This window comes from Bombina bombina, chromosome 4, assembly GCF_027579735.1.
Source record: "Bombina bombina isolate aBomBom1 chromosome 4, aBomBom1.pri, whole genome shotgun sequence".
NCBI classification, from domain to species: Eukaryota; Metazoa; Chordata; class Amphibia; order Anura; family Bombinatoridae; genus Bombina; species Bombina bombina.
The window spans coordinates 961,654,796-961,680,972 of NC_069502.1; the positions used below are offsets into that span (position 1 = coordinate 961,654,796).

General features: G+C 35.9%; 1 protein-coding gene across 1 annotated transcript in view; it reads right to left on the bottom strand.

Annotated features, from left to right (window-relative positions):
• The window catches only part of SYNDIG1 (synapse differentiation inducing 1), a 661,334-nt gene that overhangs the window by 135,287 nt on the left and 499,870 nt on the right, over positions 1-26,177 (bottom strand). Inside the window, exon 3 of the mRNA XM_053711979.1 lies at positions 16,743-16,880. Within this exon, the coding sequence (XP_053567954.1) occupies positions 16,743-16,880 (138 nt within the window). The remainder of the gene's footprint in view (positions 1-16,742; positions 16,881-26,177) is intronic.

Genomic DNA, 26,177 nt, shown 5'->3' on the forward strand with positions numbered 1-26,177 from the left:
ATATACAAAAATAAATCTAAAGGAATACATTCTGATACATTTTATACTCTGCAGCTGGTCTAACAAGTCCTTGTTGTCGCAGTGGTATGCAGGGGTGCTTGTTTTATGGGATGTAAGTTAAGTGGTACCTCCCAAAAAAGAGGCGGGAGAGTTGTGTGGGGGGATGTACCTGGCGGTAAGCCGGTGGAAGGTACATCTCTGCAGCTGGTCTAACAAGTCCTTGGAAACACATTAAAGGAAACCAATTTACACACATCTCTGTTGATTACCTAAAAACATGTAATAAATAGAACACACCACGACCGCATATATTTAGAAAGCAACATGCAAAGTTAATTTAGAAGTGTTGTTAAATGTAAAATTTCTGTCAGTTACCCAAAAGTAGAAATCTAGTTAGTGCTTATCCAATGACCTTGACTGCTTTTAAAACCAGTAACTTAAAAAAAAGTGATAAGACTTTTTCCTTATGCATTCCTGCATTAAAGGGACCCTGAACCCAATATTTTTCTTTCATGATTCAGATAGAGCATGCAATTTTAAGCAACTTTCTAAATTTACTCCTATTATCAATTTTTCTTCATTCTATTGCTATTTTTAGTTGAAAAGCAAGAATGTACATTTAGAAGCCGGCACATTTTTGATTCACAACCTGGGTTGTCCTTGCTGATTGGACAGCACTAATAAACAAGTGCTGTCCAGGGTTCTAAACCAAACATTGCCTGGCTCCTTAGCTTAGATGCTTTCTTTTTCAAATAAAGAAAGCATGAGAACGAAGAAAAAATGATAATAGGAGTAAATTAGAAAGTTGCTTAAAATCGAAAGCTCTATCTGAATCATGAAAGAAAAAAAAAAATGGGGTTATTGTCCCTTTAACAAATGACATAATACATGCAGAGAACCACAACAAAACAGTTTTGTAAATGTACAGTAAATAAAGTGGTTAAACAGCTAGATACAATTAAATCAGTATCCCAAATAATATACTTTGTTTACTATAGAAATATGTGAAAATTAATTCATCCATTCCCCCAGAAACGGCATATTTAGTTCACAGTTGCTTAAAAGATTAACAGTAGCTTAATATGTTTGTTTTTTTTCATTTTGTTAATAACTAACTGCAGTGAAAACAAACAATTGGAAGTATAATATAGAGCTAAAAATAAATTCAGAATTCAGTTTTTTATTGCAAGATTGACAATAGAAAGAATTCTAATGAAACTCAAAATGGAACAAAAATAACAAAAAAAGCAAACAAATCGCTTTAGATTTATATTGTGCTAATAATATTAATATTTGAATAAGTTATACATTGTGTATATCAATGGCAATAATAACAGGGCCTGCCAAGGAAAGAAGCTTGTATGCCACATCTGTCACCATTACCCACAAGCTGAAATATATTGATTTTAAAGGGACCTGAAACTCAAAAAAGATGTTATGATTCAGATAGAGCATACAATTTTAAGGCATATTTCCAGTCAGGAATGTCCAATTTTTGTTTGTGATACATTTTAAAATAACATTTTTAGAAGCAACAAAGAAGAAAAAAATAATGAAATAAACATTGAAATAGAATCACAAATTCACAAATGTAATTGTACAAATCTCCTTCACTGTAATCACCCCACCTCAGTATCCCTCACAATCTCACATTTTAAGGAACAAAAAACTGTTTTATATCTGCATAATATAAACCAGCAATGAAACACAACACTGAAAAAGGTCTGCAACATAAATTATTTTAAAAAATAAACTGTCATTTTACTGGTAAATTGTGCTATGCACACCAGGGACCTATTTATTTTAAAAGTCTTGTATCTTAGCTCCGGTACATGAAACGCAATTTTTTTCTTTCATGATTCAGATAGAGAAAACAATTTTAAACAACTTTCCAATTTACTTTTATTATATCATTTGATTCATTCTCTTGGTATCCTTTGCTGAAGAAACAGCAATGCATATGGATGAGCCAATAACATAAGGCAGGGGTGTATTATGGCCTAGGCAGACAGGGTATTTGCCTAGGATGGCAGATTGGGGGGCAGCACTTTTTTGCAGGCTCTGTTGGGACTTAACTAATGCTACCTAGCCTAACTAGTTATGTAAGTACTGTTTGTGTCAGGTCATAAGGGAAAATCATGGGTTTGGGCTGGTTAATAAGAACTGCAACTCACCACACTCACATATTTGGCTCAGGCCCAGCCCTTTATTAGTATCCACTCTCCAGCCAGGCCGTCCCTGAAGCCTGCAGTACATATACATCTGTGACTGGTACTTGTTTGGAGTCCGTACATCTGGCTGTCACTCTGGAGGACCCATATACCTCTGCAGCCAGCACTATCTGTGAGTTCGATCACTCTTACAAGGTAGGACCTTTCCAGGGCCGGCACAAGTGGAGCATGAGTCTCGACTAGAGCAAGAAACGCTGCACGTGGCATGGAGGGAGCTCATTGGTTCTTTTTTGCTGCTGGTCATGTGTATCCCTTCGTGGCAATGTGACACTATCCACCAGTGATCCTCCCTCACAGAACTGTAGGAGCAGCACCTCAGCATTCAGCTAGAATTAAGGTACTCTCCTCAATGCGCATTGCACACTGAAATGTTAATGTCATGACTAGCCAACTCCACTGTTTTCGGAGGGTTTTATTTTCTCTAAATCACCCTTAACACACTCACCATTGTTCTCCCCTGCCATACCTAACCAGGCTCAGCTGGCATAGATAATCATCATGCTAAAAAAGTCACTGCAAATGACTGGGCACTTAATACATCATGGGGTTCTAAGAAACTTGAAGCCACCTTTATAAGAATAGCTATTTTCAATGGGGCAAGTAGGCGCATGCTCACAATATATTGGTTGTAGCATTTGTCCCAAGTAATGTCCTAAAAACTAAGTGACCAATTTATCAAGTGCCGGGCAGACATGATTTGCTGTAGCGAATCATATCCATCGGGCGTAACTACAGAAAATGCTGACAGGAAAAAAAATGAAAAAAAAAAATGAAGAAATGAACAGCAGCCAATCAGCATCAGCAGTGCTGAGGTCATGAACTCTTACTGTGATCTCATGAGATTTGACTTAACTCTCATGAGATTTCATAGTAAGCTTCCTTTACCTGATTGGTGAAATAATATGAGAGTGCACAAAGCTCATCCTTTCAGTTGTCCCGGGACAGACATACTAATATGCTGCTTAGAAACCCTTTACAATGGGAGGTGGCTACTGAGGAACTTTTGAGGTAAAATATCTTTCTTTTTTTACATAGAGATGTTCAGGTGATATTTTCTAATCAGCTTTTTACAGCTATGCTGCATCACTTTCAAGTGTTTAAACATTTGGGTATTATGGCCCTTTAAATAAATTGTCAGCTTTTCCTTTACTTCTGTCTGTGGAGGTACTGGCACTTCTACTGCTCAAGGATACCACTCAGCACTGACACATCATAAGACTCAATGGTTGGCAAGTTGTATGTGCCAATTGCAGATCAAAAACATTCCCCCTTTTTGTTATCAGATCAAAGCAGTAGCAGTTTCAACATTTTAAGGTTACATTACATCCTGACCAAAAAATATTATGGCCAAAAACAAATGATGGGGGGGGTAGCAGAAAATAAAGTGCCTAAGACAGCATCTTATGAATCTGTAGTGGATAATAAGAGCCTGATAGGGGGGTCTTATGGGGGCACACCTGGTAAATAGTGGGTGAAGTCAATTGTTTATACGCTAATGGTGATGTTAATCCAATAGGAAATCAGATGCTAGTGTAATAATCTGTATAGGTTTCAATGGTGAATTTATTGGATTGAGGCTGCTCCGCTTGAACCCAGTGTGTTAGGCAATCTGTGAAAATGATGGAAAAAAAAGAGGGCGCCTCATTGTGTATTTCATACCAAATAGGTGTGCAAGCACATAAATAATGTTAGGCTTACCAGATGAAGTGGCACCGTCCTGTGACCGGTGCTTGCGAGCCGGCTAGCACTCTGCAGTGGCTAGTACAATGTTTCAGGATTTCAAGCTGCGGTTCTGTGGGGAGTTCAATGTTCTCCTGTTTCTACTGACAAAGCAGAAACAATCCAATGCAAAGTGGTATAAACGAAAGGGCTGAACCCAATCAGCACATAAGACAACTTCCAAGGGTAAAGTTTAAAATCAATGCTTTATATTCTCCAGCAACGCGTTTCTCGACCACCAAACGGGTCGTTTCTTCAGGCAATAAAAAACGGATACAAAATGCCTTAATTGGCCACATTAAATACACTTGTTACGGTAAAAACAAAAGTTGTCATATTCTAAAAACACCAATCGAAATGTGAGCTATTCTCTATGCATTTCCTTGCATAAACAGCAGTAAAAGATGTTATTTAACTGTGATCATATACGTCTTATATCAGTGTGTCATTCCAAAATCCATATACTATGAGGCCAATTTAACAAATGTCTGTCGGACCTGATCAGCCACCAGCCAATCAGCCACCTGCAGGGGGGTGTCAATCAACCCGATCGTACTCGATCGGGTTGAATTGTGGCGATTCTTGTCCGCCTCATCAGAGCAGGCGGACAGGGTTATAGAGCAGCGGTCTTTAGACCGCTGCTTCATAACTGCTGTTTCTGGCGAGTCTGAAGACTCGCCAGAAACACAGGTCCTCAAGCTATGTACGGAGCTTGATAAATGGGCCTTTATATGTACAAAAGCCTTATCTCGTAAATATGGAGAAATCATTTTAAAATTACATTTAGTGATTCAGTGTTACATTTCAAATAAAAAAGAAAATTTAAACATGTATTTGTCATGCTATGACTGTAATGACAACAAACAAATCGTTTGTTATTGGTTATATTGTATAGTAAGTTTATAAAAATTTAACAACCTATATAGCATATATAGATATCAAAAATCAAGATGTTTCTTAAACGTGCTTTCAAAAAATTTTTGTCATTTTTTGTTTTGCCTGTGGCACTAACGTGTAAAAAACATTTTTTTTTTTTTTTTTTTTTTTGGGGGGGGGGGGTATTTCCCAGTGTATCCCTATTTGGTATTTTGAATCGAGTTATTTTAAACATGAATGTTGTGTCATTGGGAAATCCTTTTGTGTGGTATTAAATGTTTTATAGATTAATCTAGGTGAGTGTGTAACAGCTGTACTAACTGAATTGGGTTGATATTAGGAAGCGATAAAGTGATAGTATGAAAATGCGATTGATGCATATCTTAGCTGTAAAATGTGATAAAAGGATAAATGGTTTTTATAACCTTAAAAAAAACAAAAAAATAAGATTCAGAGAAAGCGATCGAGTGTATCTCTACTCTACTGATATCTTTTGACAATAGTGTCAAAGTGAAAAACATGAACGTAGTAAATACTTTATAAACTGCAAATAGAGTGTTATTCTGCTGGTTAAAAATATGTTGACTATGCTGGTGTAGTGCAAGTGAACATGGATAGTGTGCCATATACCCTATAAAGTAAAATTGCAGGGGTGCATATTGTGTCAATTGAAAGCTGCTAAGTCTAGGTTGGCATTGAGGCCTGAAGGATAAAGAGTTTTTAATTTGAAGATCCAAAAAGTTTCACGTTGTCGCAATTTGGTTAACCTGTTATAATCTGATGAATTAGGAATGAAATCTATGGGAAGAAATGTATATATATATATATATATATATATATATATATAAGGATTGATATTATGTTTATATAGACAATAATTGGGGAAACTGATTTTCGCTTTTTTGCAATTCTTGCAATTTCGGTAGTGCTCCTCCCATCAAGTTCTGATTTTCCCGGAGGTGCCGCCTACATACTGTAGGCCGCATATGCATTCTATTAAGTAGATTACGAAGTTAGATTCACAATTATAAAACCCTAAAATTGGGAAAGTCTCATCGGTAACGGTAGATTTGAATATTTTGTGTCCAGATTTGATAAATTTACATGAGTTGTACCCATTCTTTCCACATCTGTAAATGACCTGTGTGTGAGTTACTATTGTTTGTGTTGAGGTTGATCCCTTGCCGCCAAGAAAGATAAATTATCCAGATTAGGTCAAGGAATATTTAATCCGTCTTTACATTCCCTCTCAATTGAAGAAAAAAGAGTTGTCAAACAGGGCCTATCCTTTTGTCCTCCAAATTCTCACAAGATTTTTGACATATTTGTATATCTAAACAATTTTATACGTAAACTAACATTACAAAAATATTTTGCGAATAAAAAACTAAAAGAAAAGAAAACCGATTTGATAGATTCACAATTGATACTCACCAATTCCATGTCAGCAAACAAACACACTCCATGTGTTGTGTCCAACATTGGCAATTTAACGACACACTTATTTGATTAATTTATACATACAATAGAAAAGAACAAGTCTAATTTCAACCCCATAATTACATCCAACCAATATATAGAACTATATCACAATATGGTATTGGAAGATTTTGAAAAAATGTCCAAATCCCAAAACGGAAAAGAACATTTATCATTTTATATAGGGAGACAAGCACTAACTAATTTACAAAACAATCCAAATATTATTATTCATGATGCTGACAAGGGAGGGGTACTAATTATACAAGACATTCAAGATTACATAAGGAAAGCAGATAGAATATTAGGTGACAAAGAGTATTACTGTATATTACAAGGAGACCCCACCCCTATATATATCTCCAAACCTATTCTACACTTATTGAAAAGGGTGCAACTCTGGGTATATTGAATAAGAGTGAAGAAGATTTTCTTAAAATTTTCAATCCAAGCGTAGCTCATTACTATCATCTGCCAAAAGTCCATAAAAACATTCACAATCCACCAGGTCGCCCAATCATTGCCAACGTATAATTTGTCACATTACATAGACCAGTTTTTACAAAAATGTGTTACTATTTTACCGTCTTACATTAGAGACAGTACCCATCTCTTACAACTTATTAGTGAAGTTTCCATTATAGGTAGAAATGTGCTATGAATCTCATGTGATGTCAGCTCTTTATATTCAAACATCACTTATGAATTAGGAGTCTCTGCTATCTCACACTTTTTGGAACAAGATATATATTTACCTGGATCACAAAGTTCTTCATTCTAGAGAGTATTAATTACATTTTGAGACACAACTATTTCATTTTTCAAGATCGTTATTATTTACAAGTCAAGGGTACGGCAATGGGGACCAGGTTCGCCCCCAGTTTTGCGAATCTTTTTATGGGTCTGTATGAAGAAAGATACATTTACCACGCTAACTTTGGTGCGAGCCTGGTCTTCTATGGCTGATAAATTGACAATTTGATTTTCATTTGGGATGGAGACAAAACATCAGCAGATTTGTTTATTTCTCATTTGAATCATAATGACATAGGTATAAATTTCACAGCTAATATACAAAGACAAGCAATAGAGTATTTAGATTGTGAACTAAGTTGGGGTGAGAACAACACTATAGTATCTAAAACCTACTTCAAAGAGGTTGACAGTAACAGCGTTCTTGAATCCAAGAGCAACCATCATAAAAGTTGGATTCGCAATATACCCAATTCAGAAGGATAAGAAGAAATTGTACAACATTAAAAACCATTTTGGAACAGAGTCAAATATTATATCGTAGATTTCTAGAAAAGGGTTAGCCTGCACACCTATTAGTTCAAGCATTATTTAAAACAAGAAACCTGGATAGAACGAACATTCTACAAGTTAAACAGAAACAACCAAATGAATCCAAATCCGACATAAGTGGTAGGGATTTAATGTTTATAACACAATACAACAATGATTATTACAAAATACAACACATATTGAAAAAACATTGGCATATAATTCAAATAGACCCTATACTCAAGAATATTGTTAGCAATAGGCCAAGAATGGTGTATAGAAGAGCACCAACCTTAAGGAACAAATTAGCTCCCAGTAAAAAGAGTAAAACATGTCTGTTTTAAAGTTAAAGAACACAAACAGATCAATAATAGTATCTTTGGTGTAAAGGGTGTTTACAGATGTGAAAAGAATGGGTACAATTCATGTAAATTTATCAAATCTGGACACAAAATATTCAAATCTACCATTACCGATGATACTTTCCCCATCTTAGGGTTTTATAATTGTGAATCTAACTTCGTAATCTATTTAATAGAATGCATATGCGGCCTACAGTATGTAGGCGGCACCTCCAAGAAAATCAGAACTTGATGGGGGGAGCACTACCGAAATTGCAAGAATTGCAAAAGAGCAAAAATCAAACACAGTATCCCCAATCATAGTCTATATAAACATAATAGCAATCCTCATATATATAAATGTATTCCCATTGATTTCATTCCTAAATAATCAGATTATAACAGTTTAACCAAATTACGACAACGTGAAACTTTTTGGACCTTCAAATTAAAAACTCTTTATCCTTCAGGCCTCAATGCCAACCCAGACTTAGCAGCTTTCAATTGACATAATATGCACCTGCAATTTTACTTTATAGGGTATATGGCACACTATCCATGTTCACTTGCACTACACCAGCACAGTCAACGTATTTTTACCCAGCAGAATGACACTCTATCTGCACTTCATAAAGTATTTTCTACGTTCATGTTTTTCACTTTGACAATATTGTCAATAGATATCAGTGAAGTAGAGATACACTCAATCGTTTTCTCAGAATCATATTTTTGTTTTTTGTTAAGGTTATAAAAACCATTTATCCTTTTATCACATTTTACAGCTAATATATGCATCAATCGCATTTTCATACTAATACTTTATTGCTTCCTAATATCAACCCAATTTCATTAGTACAGCTATTACACACTCACCTACAATAATCTATAAAACATTTAATACCACACAAAATGATTTCCCAATAACACAACATTCATGTTTAAAATACCTTGATTTAAAATACCAAATAGGGATACACTGGGAAATACCCCACAAAAGAGAGGACAAGAGACACAGTCAAATATACCCTTAATATAATATATAATATACTCATAAGCGTTAAATCAGACATAATACCCATTGTGGTATCTTCTAATAACCCTTTCATAAATAGGTTGACAAACCAATCATCTCAACACGATTATCTATTGTATTGGTGTTGCTTTGGCGATTAACTTTGTGTCTACCTTTTTAAAGGGACAGTCAACACCCATGAAAACTTTATCTCATACCTTAGATCAACAAAAAAAAATGAGCATGCACCGCATCCCATCTTCAATAACACTAACGTTAGGTGGCTAATCTTCAATGAACATTTAGTTAACAGTGGCAGATATGGCCGCCAAACTCCTCCCCCTCCTTCTCCGTACCCTTCTCGTTTTAAATAAATACTCGTTCACAGGGACACTGTTCTATTTCTAATGCGCATGCGCTATATAATTGTAGTACGCTCGCTATTAGAAATAGAACAGTGTCTTCGTAAACGTGGCTAAAGAATCTAGCCAAGGATTTGATTCTCATTGGCTGAAGACTTAGAGAAGCCTCCTACGTAACAGGGGGAGGAGTTTGGCGGCCATATCTTCCGCTGTTAACTAAATGTTCATTGACGATTAGCCACCTAACGTTAGTGTTATTGAAGATGGGATGCGGTGCAGGCTCATTTTTTTGTTGTTGATCTAAGGTATGGGATAAAGTTTTCATGGGTGTTGACTGTCGCTTTAATATTAATAGCATTTTTTATACATATATATAAAACAATTGTTTTTTACACATGTTAGTGCCACAGGAAAAACAAAAAATGACAAAAAATAAATTTTGAAAGCGCATGTTTAAGAAACATCTTGATCTTTGATATCTACATATGCTATATAGGTCGTTACATTTTTATAAACTTACTATACGATATAACCAATAACAAACTATTTGTTTGTTGTCATTACAGTCATAGCATGACAAATACATGTTTTAAGTTTCTTTTTTATTGGAAATGTAACATTAAATCGCTAAATGTAATTTTAAAATGATTTCTCCATATTTACGAGAGATAAGGCTGTTGTACATATAGTATAGGGATTCTGGAGTGACACACTGATATAAGACGTATATGGTCACAGTTAAATAACATCTTTTACTGCTGTTTATGCAAGGAAATCTCGCCATTGCATAGAGAATAGCTCACATTTTGATTTGTGTTTTTAGAATATGACAACTTCCGTTTTTAACCGTAACAAGTGTATTTAATGTGGCCAATTAAGGCATTTTGTATCCATTTTTTATTGCCTGAACAAACGACCCATTTGGTGGTTGAGAAACGCGTTGCTGGAGAAAATAAAGCGTTGATTTTAAACTTTACCCTTGGAAGTTGTCTTTTGTGCTGATTGGGTTCAGCCCTGTCGTTTATACCACTTTGCGTTGGATTTTTTCTGCTTTGTCAGTAGAAACAGGAGAACATTGAACTCCCCACGGAACCGCAGCTTGGAGTCCTGAAACAGTGTACTAGCCACTGCAGAGTGCTAGCCTGCTCGCAAGCACCGGTCATAGGACGGTGCCACTTCATCTGGTAAGCCTAACATTATTTACGTGCTTGCACACCTATTTGGTATGAAATACACTATGATGCGCCCTCTTCATTTTTCATCATCTTCTGAATCTACCTATGTATGCTTTTCAACAAAGGATATCAAGAGAACAAATCAAATTAGTTAGAAGTAAATTGGAAAGTTTTTGCATACTCTCTCTGAATTATGAAAAAAAAATGGGTTTCATTCTCTTTTAAGTCTATAAAGAATGAAAGTATATTGCAAAGTTTTTTTTTTTTTTTGCAATAAACAATTAAACATTTTGGGCCAGATTATGAGTGGATAGCTAACTGCGCTAGAAGTAAGCTTTTTGGGCACGTCGGGTTACGCTCATATTATGAATTAAAAGTAATCTGTGCTATCCTGCCACGGGTAAAAAGCCGAACTTAGGATATAGCGCGCCACATAACCTATTCCCCCATTGAAGTCAATGGAGCAAAAAAAAGTGGAAAAAACACCTAAATCGCACGCAAACCCAATCGCATATTCTCATGTGCACTAATCCGACATGAAAATATGAATATTTCACATTCCAATGTTCATCACATAGAAAAATATAATCTATTTATTCATAAATGCATATTTTGACATATATCTGATGTTTTTTGCACAAATATATATTTATATATATATATATATATATATTTATCTATCTATATATTTAAATAATATATAAGTATATTATAATATATATAATATATGTAAATAAATATCTAAATATATAAATTCCTATGTATATACAGTATATACATGATTATATATAGCTTTTGATATATACAGATATAAATAGAAATATCTATTTACAAATAAATATAACATATTCCCTTATGTGCTGAGCATTGGAATGTGAATTTGTGTAATTACACAGTATAACACTTTATTAATAATGAATATTGCATTAATATGTTTTTACATGTTTTCATCTACATGTACACACATATAAACATATATGTCTCTATGTTAAAGCCTTTTGCCAAGACATGTATGAATCTCTAGCCTTAAAGGGACAGTCTACACCAGAATTTTCATTGTTTAAAAAGATAGATAATCCTGTTATTACCCATTCCCTAGTTTTGCATAACCAACACAGTTATATTAAAGTACTTTTTACCTCTGTGACTACCTTGTATCTAATCCTCTGCAGACTGCCCTCTTATCTCAGTGCTTTGACGGACATGCAGTTTAGCCAATCAGTGCAGCCACCTAAATAACTCCACGGGAGTGAGCACAATGTTATCTATATGACACACATGAACTAGTACTGTCTAACTGTGAAAAACGTTCAAAATGCTCTGAGCTAAGAGGCGGTTTTCAACAGTTAAGAAATCAGTTTGAGCCTAGCTAGGTTTAGCTTTTCAAAAATACCACTAAGGGAACAAAGCAAATTTAATGATAAAAGTCAATTGGATATTTGTTTAAAATTGCATGCCCTATATGAATCATGAAAGTTTAATTTTGACTTTACTGTCCCTTTAAACACCTGAGACCTTAGATGGTGTTATTATGAGTGTAACTGTACTTTGTCATGTATTTTTTATGTGTTTTGTGACACTTTTTTTGTTTCGCAAAACAGTTAGCCAAAGCTTTGAGGACGTGGTTAACATTCTAGCGTAAATCACAATTGTGCTCAATCGATCGTGTCTACTTTCAACTTGTAATACAAAACACATCTAAAACACATTTAACAGTACAGTTACACTATCTGATAAAAAATGTATAAAACAATATTGCATAAAAAATGTATAAGTGCTCAAAGATATGAGGTCTCAGGTGCTAGAAAAAGTCAGTCAAAGGGTTTTAACATAGAGATACATACATATGCATGTCTAAATATGTATGTATGTATATATATATATATATATATATATATATGTGTGTGTGTTTGTGTCTACATATGTATTTATGTATTTATAGTGTAGCTATGTATTTACAGACATTTATACCCATTTAAACACATGAATACATATGTATGCATAACACAAAAACTTAAGGTAAAGTACAGCTATTTAATTACTTAGCTTGGGAGCCTAAACGCCACCATCCTCACAGCGTAGAGCAGGCTGCACATCCGGGGATCCGACACAGCGTGAAAAAATCTATCTCAGGCAGTCCGCTGTAAGGTAATGTATCAAAGAAGAGAGAGCTCCCACAGGCAAAAGTATCAATATTCTTGAATGGCAAAATGTTGCAAATAGTATAGGCTGAGATAAGACACTATGCACAAGCACCTTTATAAAACAAACTTAGAAAATGTATTGGATATGCATTAAAAGTCCACACAGAAACTGTGTATATACACACTCACGGATAACTGAAAGACAGAGGTAAGGGTGACGTCAACTGACGCGTTTCACGCCGGCTGGCACTTTCTCAAAGATAGTTTGGGAGTGTTCTTAGTGAGACTAAGTAGCCACCATTGAATACAGTCACACCCACAAACTAATTGATGTACTGTGTCAGTTGTGCAAAATGCCGTAATGTCAACTTAACATTTGTTATTTCTCAAAACAAACTTATAACATCATCTTAATGTAGCATAAAGTTAAAAAGTTTTAAGACATCACCGCAATTTGTACAACCGAAACCAGAAATTGGGAAGAGACACATTACACAGGTACTATTATTATACATGTCTTACTTATAACTTGAATGGAACACTCCCAAACTATCTTTGAAAAAGCGCCAAACGGCGTGAAACGCCTCAGAGACGTCACCCTTACCTCTGTCTTTCAGTTATCCGTGAGTGTGTATATACACAGTTTCTGTGTGGACTTTTAATGCATATCCAATACATTTTCTAAGTTTGTTTTATAAAGGTGCTTGTGCATAGTGTCTTATCTCAGCCTATACTATTTGCAACATTTTGCCATTCAAGAATTTTGATACTTTTGCCTGTGGGAGCTCTCTCTTCTTTGATACATTTACATATGTATACATATATAGACATATATAGAAGTGCATTGGAGTAATTTGCAGTCAAGTAGATGAAAACATGAAAAAAGCGTATTTATGCAATATTCATATTTAATAAAGTGTTATACTGCATATTTACTGTAAATAGTTCATATTCTAATGTTCTTTAGATAGAAGAATATGTTCTATATGTTTTTAAATAGATATTCCTTTAAATATCTTTATATATCTTTACCTATATATAATCATATATATATATATATATATATATATATATATATATATATATATATATATACAGGGAGTGCAGAATTATTAGGCAAATGAGTATTTTGACCACATCATCCTCTTTATGCATGTTGTCTTACTCCAAGCTGTATAGGCTCGAAAGCCTATTACCAATTAAGCATATTAGGGGATGTGCATCTCTGTAATGAGAAGGGGTGTGGTCTAATGACATCAACACCCTATATCAGGTGTGCATAATTATTAGGCAACTTCCTTTCCTTTGGCAAAATGGGTCAAAAGAAGGACTTGACAGGCTCAGAAAAGTCAAAAATAGTGAGATATCTTGCAGAGGGATGCAGCACTCTTAAAATTGCAAAGCTTCTGAAGCGTGATCATCGAACAATCAAGCGTTTCATTCAAAATAGTCAACAGGGTCGCAAGAAGCGTGTGGAAAAACCAAGGTGCAAAATAACTGCCCATGAACTGAGAAAAGTCAAGCGTGCAGCTGCCAAGCTGCCACTTGCCACCAGTTTGGCCATATTTCAGAGCTGCAACATCACTGGAGTGCCCAAAAGCACAAGGTGTGCAATACTCAGAGACATGGCCAAGGTAAGAAAGGCTGAAAGACGACCATCACAAGCTGAAACGTCAAGACTGGGCCAAGAAATATCTCAAGACTGATTTTTCTAAGGTTTTATGGACTGATGAAATGAGAGTGAGTCTTGATGGGCCAGATGGATGGGCCCGTGGCTGGATTGGTAAAGGGCAGAGAGCTCCAGTCCGACTCAGACGCCAGCAAGGTGGAGGTGGAGTACTGGTTTGGGCTGGTATCATCAAAGATGAGCTTGTGGGGCCTTTTCGGGTTGAGGATGGAGTCAAGCTCAACTCCCAGTCCTACTGCCAGTTTCTGGAAGACCCCTTACTTCAAGCAGTGGTACAGGAAGAAGTCTGCATCCTTCAAGAAAAACATGATTTTCATGCAGGACAATGCTCCATCACACGCGTCCAAGTACTCCACAGCCTGGCTGGCAAGAAAGGGTATAAAAGAAGAAAATCTAATGACATGGCCTCCTTGTTCACCTGATCTGAACCCCATTGAGAACCTGTGGTCCATCATCAAATGTGAGATTTACAAGGAGGGAAAACAGTACACCTCTCTGAACAGTGTCTGGGAGGCTGTGGTTGCTGCTGCACGCAATGTTGATGGTGAACAGATCAAAACACTGACAGAATCCATGGATGGCAGGCTTTTGAGTGTCCTTGCAAAGAAAGGTGGCTATATTGGTCACTGATTTGTTTTTGTTTTGTTTTTGAATGTCAGAAATGTATATTTGTGAATGTTGAGATGTTATATTGGTTTCACTGGTAAAAATAAATAATTGAAATGGGTATATATTTGTTTTTTGTTAAGTTGCCTAATAATTATGCACAGTAATAGTCACCTGCACACACAGATATCCCCCTAAAATAGCTAAAACTAAAAACAAACTAAAAACTACTTCCATAAATATTCAGCTTTGATATTAATGAGTTTTTTGGGTTCATTGAGAACATGGTTGTTGTTCAATAATACAATTAATCCTCAAAAATACAACTTGCCTAATAATTCTGCACTCCCTGTATATATATACATATATATATATATACCGTTCCACTTGAAATCTAGCCCCATATTGTTTATAATATTATATTCAGTTCCTTTAAAGGTGTTTAGTTCCTTCCATCTCTGGAGGAATTATTAGTTATTATTATCGGTTATTTGTAGAGCGCCAACAGATTCCGCAGCGCTAATGCAATTGCATACATGTACCGTCAACTGAGTGCGCTATAATAAAATAACTTTCAATGTTTACGTTCATTACATCATCACAGTAAGCATTTTTAAGTTTACAAAATTTATAGCTGTATATAATATAATATATATCAATACAGATGAATTGAGAATGCAAAATTTCTTCATGTCAGTAAATTAAATGCAAATGCAGTATGCACGGGTTAAATACATTTGTTCAACATTTTAGAAAATAGTACAAAAATTGTTTGTATTTTCATAGTATTCAATTATTCCTCATATAAATTATATTTCAACTTGTAACAATGTTTATTTTTTTTATTTAAAAAAATTAAAATTTAAAGGGATACCACACCCAATTTTTTTTGTTATGATTCAGATAAAACTTACAAATTGAAACCATTTTCCAATTTATTTCTATTCTCAAATGTGCTTAATTCTCTTGGTATCCTTTGTTGAAGGAGCAACAATGCACAAATGGGAGTTAGCTGAGCACATTGGGTGGTATATGTGTGAGGCCACCAAACACTAACTAGCTCCCATTAGTGTATTGTTACTTCTGAGTTCTGAGCCTACTTAGGTATTATGCATTTCAATAAAGGACAGAAAACAAAGCAAATTAGATAATTCCTTTAAATTTTAAAAACATTGATACTGGCACTAAATGGGTTATCTATGAAATATAGTCTGACATCAGACATCCCAATGGATCATGATTTAAAAGAATAATAAACATATCTTGCATTTGTGCAAAATTGGGCTTTTCCCATACTCTCAAGAGACAAAAAGGCAAATACTGTAACCTGCAAATCCTGCAAATCAAATACCTTTTTTAGTAAAAATTGCATCACATTGAAAACCTAGGTTACAGATTTTACTTTTTGGCTTCTCTAGGGAACATGGGACGAAGCACAATTTTACACAAAAACAAGAGGTTTTTTTTATTGTCCTTTTAAGGGTTTTGTTTTTTAAATGTTGTAAAGTAGGTATATAGCTATATTATATAATATTAAATAATATTATAATAAAAGCAGAGCAAGTTGGAAATAAATATTGAGAAAAAAATGTATTTCAATGTGAATGGAAAAGAGGGAATATTTTTTTGTAATTACAGAACATGGCTTTTTATGTTAAGATTTAGAAAACCTAGAAACATTTCTAAAGATGGCAGATTGGATGGGTCATTGACTCAATTATTGGATTAGTTTTTATTGTGTCTTAAAAATGAATATTTTGAGTGAAATATAATTCTAAAAGTTTAATATTCAGTCAGTTCAGCTGCCAGTAACAAATCAAACTTACCTCATGTGACAAATAAAATGCAGCAATGCCCAAAGGCCAGAAACAGCACAGCATAGAAAAGACACTGAGGCCCAGGTGGTCTCTTGGTGGCATCATTAGGAAATTGTCTTCACTCTCGGTGTCACTGGAATAGTCACTCTGCACAGGACACAAGAAAAAAGTATATTATAAAAAAGTAGCAAATAAAATAAAACTTTCTGCCAATACATCATGCTAAGACGGAACAGCTAGAAAATACGCATAAAATGGTTTCTTTACGCAGAATCAATAAAAGTGAAACACAGCAACATGCATCTATCTATCTATCTATCTATCTATCTATCTATCTATCTATCTATCTATCATCTATCTATCTATCTATCTATCTATCTATCATCTATCTATCTATCTATCTATCATCTATCTATCTATTAATTAAAGGATCACTACAAAGGTGCCTTATGTATATACTGTATACACACACACTCATATATATATATCTATATATATATATATCATAAGTTTGTTAAAGGGACACTCAGGTTAAATTAAATTTTCATGACTCAGATACTGCATTCCAATTTAGTTCCATTAAAAAAAATGTGCACAGTCTTTTATATTTACATTTTTTGAGTCACCAGATCCTACTGAGCATGTGCAAGAATTTGCAGACTATACGTATATGCATTTGTGATTGGCTGATTGCTATCACATGGTACAAGGGGAGTGGAAATATACATAACTTTGAAATTTGTTATAAAAAAATCTACTACTCATTTGAAGTTCAGACTAAGTGCTATTGCATTGTCTTGTTATCTTGCATTTGTTGATTGTGCAAATCTAATGTGTTGACTGGTCCTTTAAGTTTGTCTAAGTCTTTGGTGCCGATTTATTAAGCAGTGGATGCTGCTTAATCTGTGCGAGCCTTTTGGCTCGCCAGAAACAGGATTTAAGAAACAGCAGTCTTAAGATCACTGCTCCTTAACTCATCCGCTACCTCTGAGGTGGCCGACTGCAATCATCCCGATCAGATACAATCTGGATGATTGACACCCCCTGCTAGTTAGGGATGGGCGAATATTTCTAAAAATTCGAAATTTAAAACAAATTTTTATACATTCGTTCGTTCGAATCAAATTTCGAATGTTTATATAACATTCTAACATTCTATTTTCGAATTTTCGTTTTCTAATTTTTCAATAAAATTCGAAAATATTCATTAGAATAATAGAATGTTTAGCTATGTATTCATTCAATTTCAAAATGTAATATTCGAATTTGAATGTGACATTCAAATTCGAAATAGTATTTCTAGTCTACAACTGTGTTTAATAAATATAATATTCGAATTCGAATGCTACATTCGAATGTCACATTTGAATTTGAAATAGTATTTCTAGTCTAATACTGTGTTTTAAATGTAATATTCAAATTCGAATGTGACATTCGAATTCGAATGTCACATTCGAATTCGAAATAGTATTTCTAATCTAATACTGTGTTTTTTAAATGTAATATTCGAATTTGAATGTGACATTCGAATTCTAATATGACATTCGAATTTGAAATAGTATTTTTAGTTTACAACTGTGTTTAATAAATGTGATATTCGATTTGAATGTGATATTCAATTTGAATGTGATATTCGATTCGAATGTGATATTCGATTCGAATGTGATATTCGAATTCTAAATAGTATTTCTAGTCTAATACTGTGTTTTATAAATGTAATATTCAAATTCAAATGTGATATTCAATTCGAAATAGTGTTTCTAGTCTACAATTGTGTTTTATAAATGTAATATTCGAATTCGAAAGTGACATTTGAATTCAAAAGTGACATTCGAATTCGAATGTGACATTTGAAAACTGTAAATAACATTCGAAAATCGAATTTTTAGGAATATTCGTTCTTATCAACATTCTATTATGTAAATCAAATTTCTACAATAACATTCGTTCTAACATTCGAATATAAACACATTCGCCCAACCCTACTGCTAGTGGCCGATTGGCCGCAAATGTGCAGGGGGCAGCATTGCAGAAGTATTTCACCACAAATGCTTGTGCAATGTTAAATGCCGACAGCGTATACTGTCAGCATTTAGCGATGCAGGGCGGACGATTCACTATAGTGAATCATGTCTGCCCGGGGTTTAATAAATTGACCCCTATATGTTGGTTGTACGTACATATAAAATGGTGTCTCTCACATGGCAGGTTGTATTTTACATACACAAGATAATATAATTATTCCAAAGCATCTTGAAACACTGTCAAATATGTCAAAAAGTACAGTTTGCAACTTTTCAAAATTCTATGGGGTAGATTTAATAAGTAGCGGATGCTGTTATCTACATCCGTAGTTTCCCGGCCTTGCCGGAAACTGAAGTTAAGAAGCACTGTGATTGCCAAAACGATTGCTTTCCTTGCATTCTATGAGTGATTTTTCCTGCTTTCTGCTTGGATCCAATCAAAACATTTCCCAATATAGAAGAGTTGTTATTGTTATGCTAGTCAGCACCTGAAAAACAAGGATCTGGAGCTAAAATAATTGCTGATAAACAGGGTCAGAAGGGTTGAAATCAACCCCAAAATGTTTAACCCCTGCAAAGTGGGAGACAATGCATTGCTACTCCTGAGCAGTACACTGCGGGTGAACCAATCAGAAATGGGATACACATTTAGACACAGTTTACTGGCTGTGTGCTGCTCAGGACAAAGAGAGGCAGCATGCAAACATAACTTTGTATTTAACACATTTAAAGGAGTTAAATGCATACAGTAACTATCACGGAAACTTCATGCATTAATAATTATCTGTAACAAAGGGCCAGATTACAAGTGGAGCTATAAATATTGCTTTTGTGAAAGCGATATTTGTGCTCCACTGAGTATAAATATAATAACACATAAATATATACAGTATGTTTATACGCATATACATATATATTTACTAGGAACACACAGTTCACATAGACCACAGAAAAAAAAACGGCACTGAAAAGTACCTTTACATTTACAAACACCACCAACTTTAGCCCCGAAAAACTGCCTAGGGCAGTTATTTTATTAAAAAATAAAAATGCTATAATTTTTATATTTTAACCCCTTAACGACATGCGTCATACGGGGTACGTCGCACACAACCTGGTCTTTAAAGACCAGCGACGTACCCTGTACGACATTGGGGATTAAAGCGGCTGGAAGCGATTCTGATCGCTTCCAGCCACTTTACGGTTATTGCAGTGTTGCCTCGATATTGAGGCATCCTGCAATAAAAGTTTCCCCCCATCCGATGCAGAGAGAGCCATTCTGTGGCCCTCTCTGCACCGGCATTGATGGCCGCAATTGTTGGTGGGTGGGAGCTGACATGGGAGGCGGGTGGGTGGCCATCGATGAAAGACTGAAGAGAGAGGGGGGCGAGGTCGGGGGCGGGGTTTTCAGGAGCGCGCATGGGTGCGCACATGTGCACGGGGGCGGCGGGTGGGCATGTGCACGGGGAGGGAGCGGGTGGGAACCGCTACACTACAGAAAAAACGTTTGTTATAAGTGGCAGTAAGGGGGGATAAAATCCCTAATAAAAGTAAATCTAAGGGATCTGGGAGCGGGTGGGGGATTGGTCTGTGGGAGGGGGGAAGCTACACTACAGAAAATAGAAAAAAAAAACAAAAAAAAAAAACATTTTTATTTGCAAACTGGGTACTGGCAGACAGCTGCCAGTACCCAAGATGGCTCCAAGTAAGGTAGAGGTGGAGGGTTAGAGAGCTATTTGGGGGGGATCAGGGAGGTTGGGGGCTAAGGGGGGATCCTACACAGCTGCATATGTAAATATGCTATACAATTTTTTATTTTTTTTAAATATACTTTTTATTTTAGTACTGGCAGACTTTCTGCCAGTACTTAAGATGGCGGGGACAATTGTGGGATGGGGGAGGGAAGAGAGCTGTTTGGGAGGGTGTGATGTGTCAGATGGGAGGCTGGGGCGCGATCCGATATCGATCGCAGTTTGCGGCGCAAGCGAGGGAACCGGCGTCGCCCGCAGTTTCAGCTCGCAACTCGAGCCTTCCCATATAGGTCGCCGTCAGATGCTAACGTGCCGTAAGTCTCACAAACCAGCGATGTCCAGAAATCTGCGTAAGTACAAATTTCTGGCGTCGCCAGTGACTTGCGCCACGTTAGAATCTGCCGGCGCCTATAAAACCTGACTAAAGTCTAAAACACCCGCACTGTCTAACACGCCTCCCTAACATAGCCCGCACTGTCTAACACGCCTCCCTAACATAGCCCGCACTGTCTAACCCTCTATCCGCTATCCCCCCTCACTAGCCTAACAATAAAAAAGCTATTAACCCCTAAACCGCCACTCCTTTACCCCGCCGCAACATAATAAAATTATTAACCCCTAAACCGCCGCTCCCGTACCCCGCCACCAGCTATATTATATCTATAACCCCCTAAAGTGAGCCCCTAACACCGCCGCCATCTATATTAAAATTATTAACCCCTAATGTAAGCCCCTTACACCGCCGCCATCTCTATTAAAATGATTAACCCCTAATTTAATCTACCTACCCCGCCGCCAGCTATATTATCTATATTAACCCTAAGTATATTATAGTTAATATAGGTATTACATTATATATATTAACTATATTAACCCTAATTATATTAGGGTTAATATAGTTAATATAGTTACTATAGTATTTATATTAACTATATTAACTCTATCTAACCCTAACTAAATTTATATTAAATTAATCTAATTCATTTATAAACTAAAATATTCCTATTTAAATCTAAATACTTACCTATAAAATAAACCCTAAGATAGCTACAATATAATTAATAATTACATTGTAGCTATGTTAGGGTTAATATTTATTTTACAGGTAAATTGTTAATTATTTTAACTAGGTATAATAGATATTAAATAGTTATTAACTATTTAATATCTACCTAGTTAAAATAATTACCCAATTACCTGTAAAATAAATCCTAACCTAAGTTACAAATACACCTACACTATCAATAAATTTAATAAACTACAAACATCTATCTAAAAATACAATTAAATTAACTAAACTAAATTACAAAAAAAAAAAAACACTAAATTACAAAAAATAAAAAAAAGATTACAAGATATTTAAGCTAATTACACCTATTCTAAGCCCCCTAATAAAATAATAAACCCCCAAAATAAAAAAAATTCCCTGCCCTATTCTAAATTCAACAAATTTCAAAGCTCTTTACCTTACCAGCCCTTAAAAGGGCCTTTTGTGGGGCATGCCCCAAAGAATTCAGCTCTTTTGCATACAACAAATACAATACCCCCCCCCCCCATTACAACCCACCACCCACATACCCCTATTCTAAAACCACCCAAACCCCCCTTAAAAAGCCTAACACTACCCCCCTGAAGATCTCCCTACCTTGTCTTCACCACACCGGGCCGAACTCCTGATCCGATCCGGGCGATGTCTTCCTCCAAGCGGCAAAGAAGAATTCTTCCTCCGGCGACGTCTTCCTCCAAGCGGCAGCAAAGTCTTCATTCTTCCGGCGGCATCTTCAATCTTCTTTCTTCGCTCCGCCGCCGCGGAGCATCCATCCCGGCCGACTGCTGAACTTGGAATGAGGTACCTTTAAATGACGTCATCCAAGATGGCGTCCGCCGAATTCCGATTGGCTGATAGGATTCTATCAGCCAATCGGAATTAAGTTAAAAAAATCTGATTGGCTGATTGAATCAGCCAATCAGATTCAAGTTCAATCCGATTGGCTGATCGGAACAGGCGACGGCAGAAATATACGCGCGTAACTTCTAGGTTACGCCGTATATGTGATACCAAATCCGTGCAAATATTGGCGTCGCCGGCTTTTGCGGGCGACGATTTATATCGGATCGACCCCCTGATCTCTACGCTAAAGCTAAAATTAACCCTGCAAGCTCCCTACAAACTACCTAATTAACCCCTGCACTGCTGGGCATAATACATGTGTGGTGCGCAGTGGCATTTAGCGGCCTTATAATTCCCAAAAAGCAACGCCAAAGCCATATATGTCTGCTATTTCTGAACAAAGGGGATCCCAGAGAAGCATTTACAATCATTTATGCCATACTTGCAAAAGTTGTTTGTAAATAATTTCAGTGAGAAACCTAAAATTGTGAAAAATTTTACTTTTTTTTTATTTGATCGCATTTAGCGGTGAAATGGTAGCATGAAATATACCAAGATGGGCCTAGATCAATACTTGGGGTTGTCTACTACACTACACTAAAGCTAAAATTAACCCTAGACGCTCCCTACATGCTCCCTAATTAACCCCTTCACTGCTGGGCATAATACATGTGTGATGCTCAGTGGCATTTAGCGGCCTTCTAATTACCAAAAAGCAACGCCAAAGTTATATATGTCTGCTATTTCTGAACAAAGGGGATCCCAGAGAAGCATTTACAACCATGTATGCCATAATTGCACAAGTTGTTTGTAAATAATTTCAGTGAGAATCGTTTGTGAAAATATTTGGGAAAAAGTGAACAATTTTTTTTATTTGATCGCATTTGGTGGTGAAATGGTGGCATGAAATATGCCAAAATTAGCCTAGATCAATACTTTGGGATGTCTTCTAAAAAAAAAATATATACATGTCAATGGATATTCAGGGATTCCTGAAAGATATCAGTGTTCCAATGTAACTAGCGCTAATTTTGAAAAAAAGTGGTTTGGAAATAACAAAGTGCTACTTGTATTTATGGCCCTATAACTTGCAAAAAAAAACAAAGAACATGTAAACATTGGGTATTTCTAAACTCAGGACAAAAATTAGAAACTATTTAGCATGGGTGCTTTTTGGTGTAACAGATTGTGGGGGTCAAAGTTAGAAAAAGTGTGTTTTTTCCATTTTTTCCTCATATTTTATCATTTTTTTTAAAGTAAATGATAAAATATGATGAAAATAATGGTATTTTTAGAAAGTCCATTTAATGGCGAGAAAAACGGTATATAATATGTATATATACAGTAAATAAGTAAGAGGAAAATGACAGCTAAACACAAACACCGCAGAAATTTAAAAATAGCCCTGGTCCTTCAGGGAAAGAAATTGAAAAATGGCCTTGTCCTTAAGGGGTTAATAAAATACACACCACTGTATTCTGGGGCATTTGGGGCATATTTATAAAATTAACCAGAGATCTGATCTCTAGTTAATTTTATAAGAGCTAATTGCTACTGCAAGCTCGTAGTAGCAATAAATAGGCTGATTATTTATCGTACACCTGTTAGCTGGTGCAAGATAAATTAGCGAGCTTATGGTTGCAATAAGCAGCCACTTGTAATGGCTGATAATTTATTGTGCCCCGGCAATAAATTAGCACTCCCTTTGTAATCTAGCCCCAAATTTATTATTGCATTAACATGCTCGTTTTAGATATAAAGACAATATCATATTGTGTTTCATTTGTTTTAAGGATAGAGCATATACAATTCACATGTAGAAAAAGACAGAGCTCTAGATGCCCTCTTTCTATGTTGTATGGCATACTTCAGTACTCTGCAGTATTGTTATTGTTCTATATTGTATGGATCTTTTTTTTTTTTACTTGATGATGCTAAGGATGATTTCCCCTGGACCATTCTACTGTTTTTCCATATGACAAATATTGCATTCACATGGCCTGCTTTTCAAAAAACCCTACTTCATGGATTCACCTGCTGTTCATTCCCTATTGTCTTGTCAAATGTTTGCTCTGCCTTAAAGTACTGGATTTATCTACAGATTTACTGTAACTGTTTCTTTGGTTTTTTTTTCTGCCAAGATTCTATTAACACCAGCTTTACTTGTTTACATTCTACTTAACTTTAGGTCTATTTTTGACCCCATTCATGTTCATGACATTTAATTTTCATTCTATGGTTAATTCCTCTGTAAATGCTACATCTATGCTTTTTTTCAAAACATATTCTTTTCCATTCCCAAACAATACAGTGACAAATACATATTACACATATTAAAAAGTAAAGTCACTGTATATATTTAATGAGTAGTATAAATTGAAAGGGATAGTAAATAAGAATTACAAATACATTAAAACACAAAAGGGTTAAATCTCCAATTTTATGAGAGAGATAGAAGATTCAAACACCAAGCTAACCTCCTTGAAATAAAGATATGGGGGACGATTTATCAAGCCGTCAATTGGCCCCAATGCATCTGTTTCCGCGCGAGCCATCGGATACAATCCGGTTGATTGACACCCCCTGCTAGCAGCCTAATGTGCAGGGGGTGGTATTGCACAAGCATTTCTTGTTAAATGCTTGTGCAATTATCGAGGTGCGAATGACATGATCGCTACAACGGATCATGTCTGCTCGCACTTTGATAATTCAACCCCATGGTGAAAAGTTATTGGGTAGGTCACAGACATGGTCACATTTATAATTATATATTTTTTTCTCTCCTTCCTCCCCACCTGCCACAGGTGAAGGGAACCTACTAAGTACAACAGATTGGTTAGCCTTCCAAATCTTTTTTGGTTATTAGGGACAAGGTATGGATGAGGACAAAGCACATAGGGCAAGATTACATATGCAGCTTCGACGCAAAACCTTGTGTTGCCAATTTGTAGTCAAATCAATCGATCACAAATACTGCATACAAGTTAGGCGCATATATTTAACCCGTCGCCCGCAGTTTTTACTCCTATAAAATAACAGAGAACTGGCATTGCGAGTCGGTATTACATATTCAGCGCAAGGACTTAGGCGCGCAGAATGGAGACATTTTACTCCAATTCCACCTTGCCACACATAGCCAGGCGCAGCAAGCCTTGCGCTGACTATGAAAGTACCGTAACTCACTGAAAGCCTTAACAAACACCTAACGCATACGCAATATAAACCTCTAATCCGCCATCCCCTCACATCACAATTACTAATAAAAGTATTGACCACTAATCCTCCAACCCCCACATCGCAAACTATCTAATAAATGTATTAACCCCTAATCAGCCAACCCCCCCAATGCAAACTACCTAATAAATGTATTAACCCCTAATCCGCAAAACCCCTACAACGCAAAGAGCCTAATTACACTATTAACCCCTAATCTCCCAACCCCCCACAAAGCAAAGTATCTAATAAAGCTAATAATCCCTAAACCACCAACCCTGCAATCTAACCCAGCTAAAAAAATGTAATCGACACATCAAAACCCTTATATCTGCCCCCCCCACATTGCAATAAATAATAAAAGTATTAACCTCTAATCCGCCAACCCCCCTGATCGCAAACTACCTAATAAAAGTATTAACCCCTAATTCGCCAACCCCCACATCGTAAACTACCTAATAAATGTATTTATCCCTAATCCGCCAACCCCCCACAACGCAAAGAACCTAATTACACTATTAACCCCTAATCTCCCAACCCCCCACAAAGCAAAGTACCTAATTAA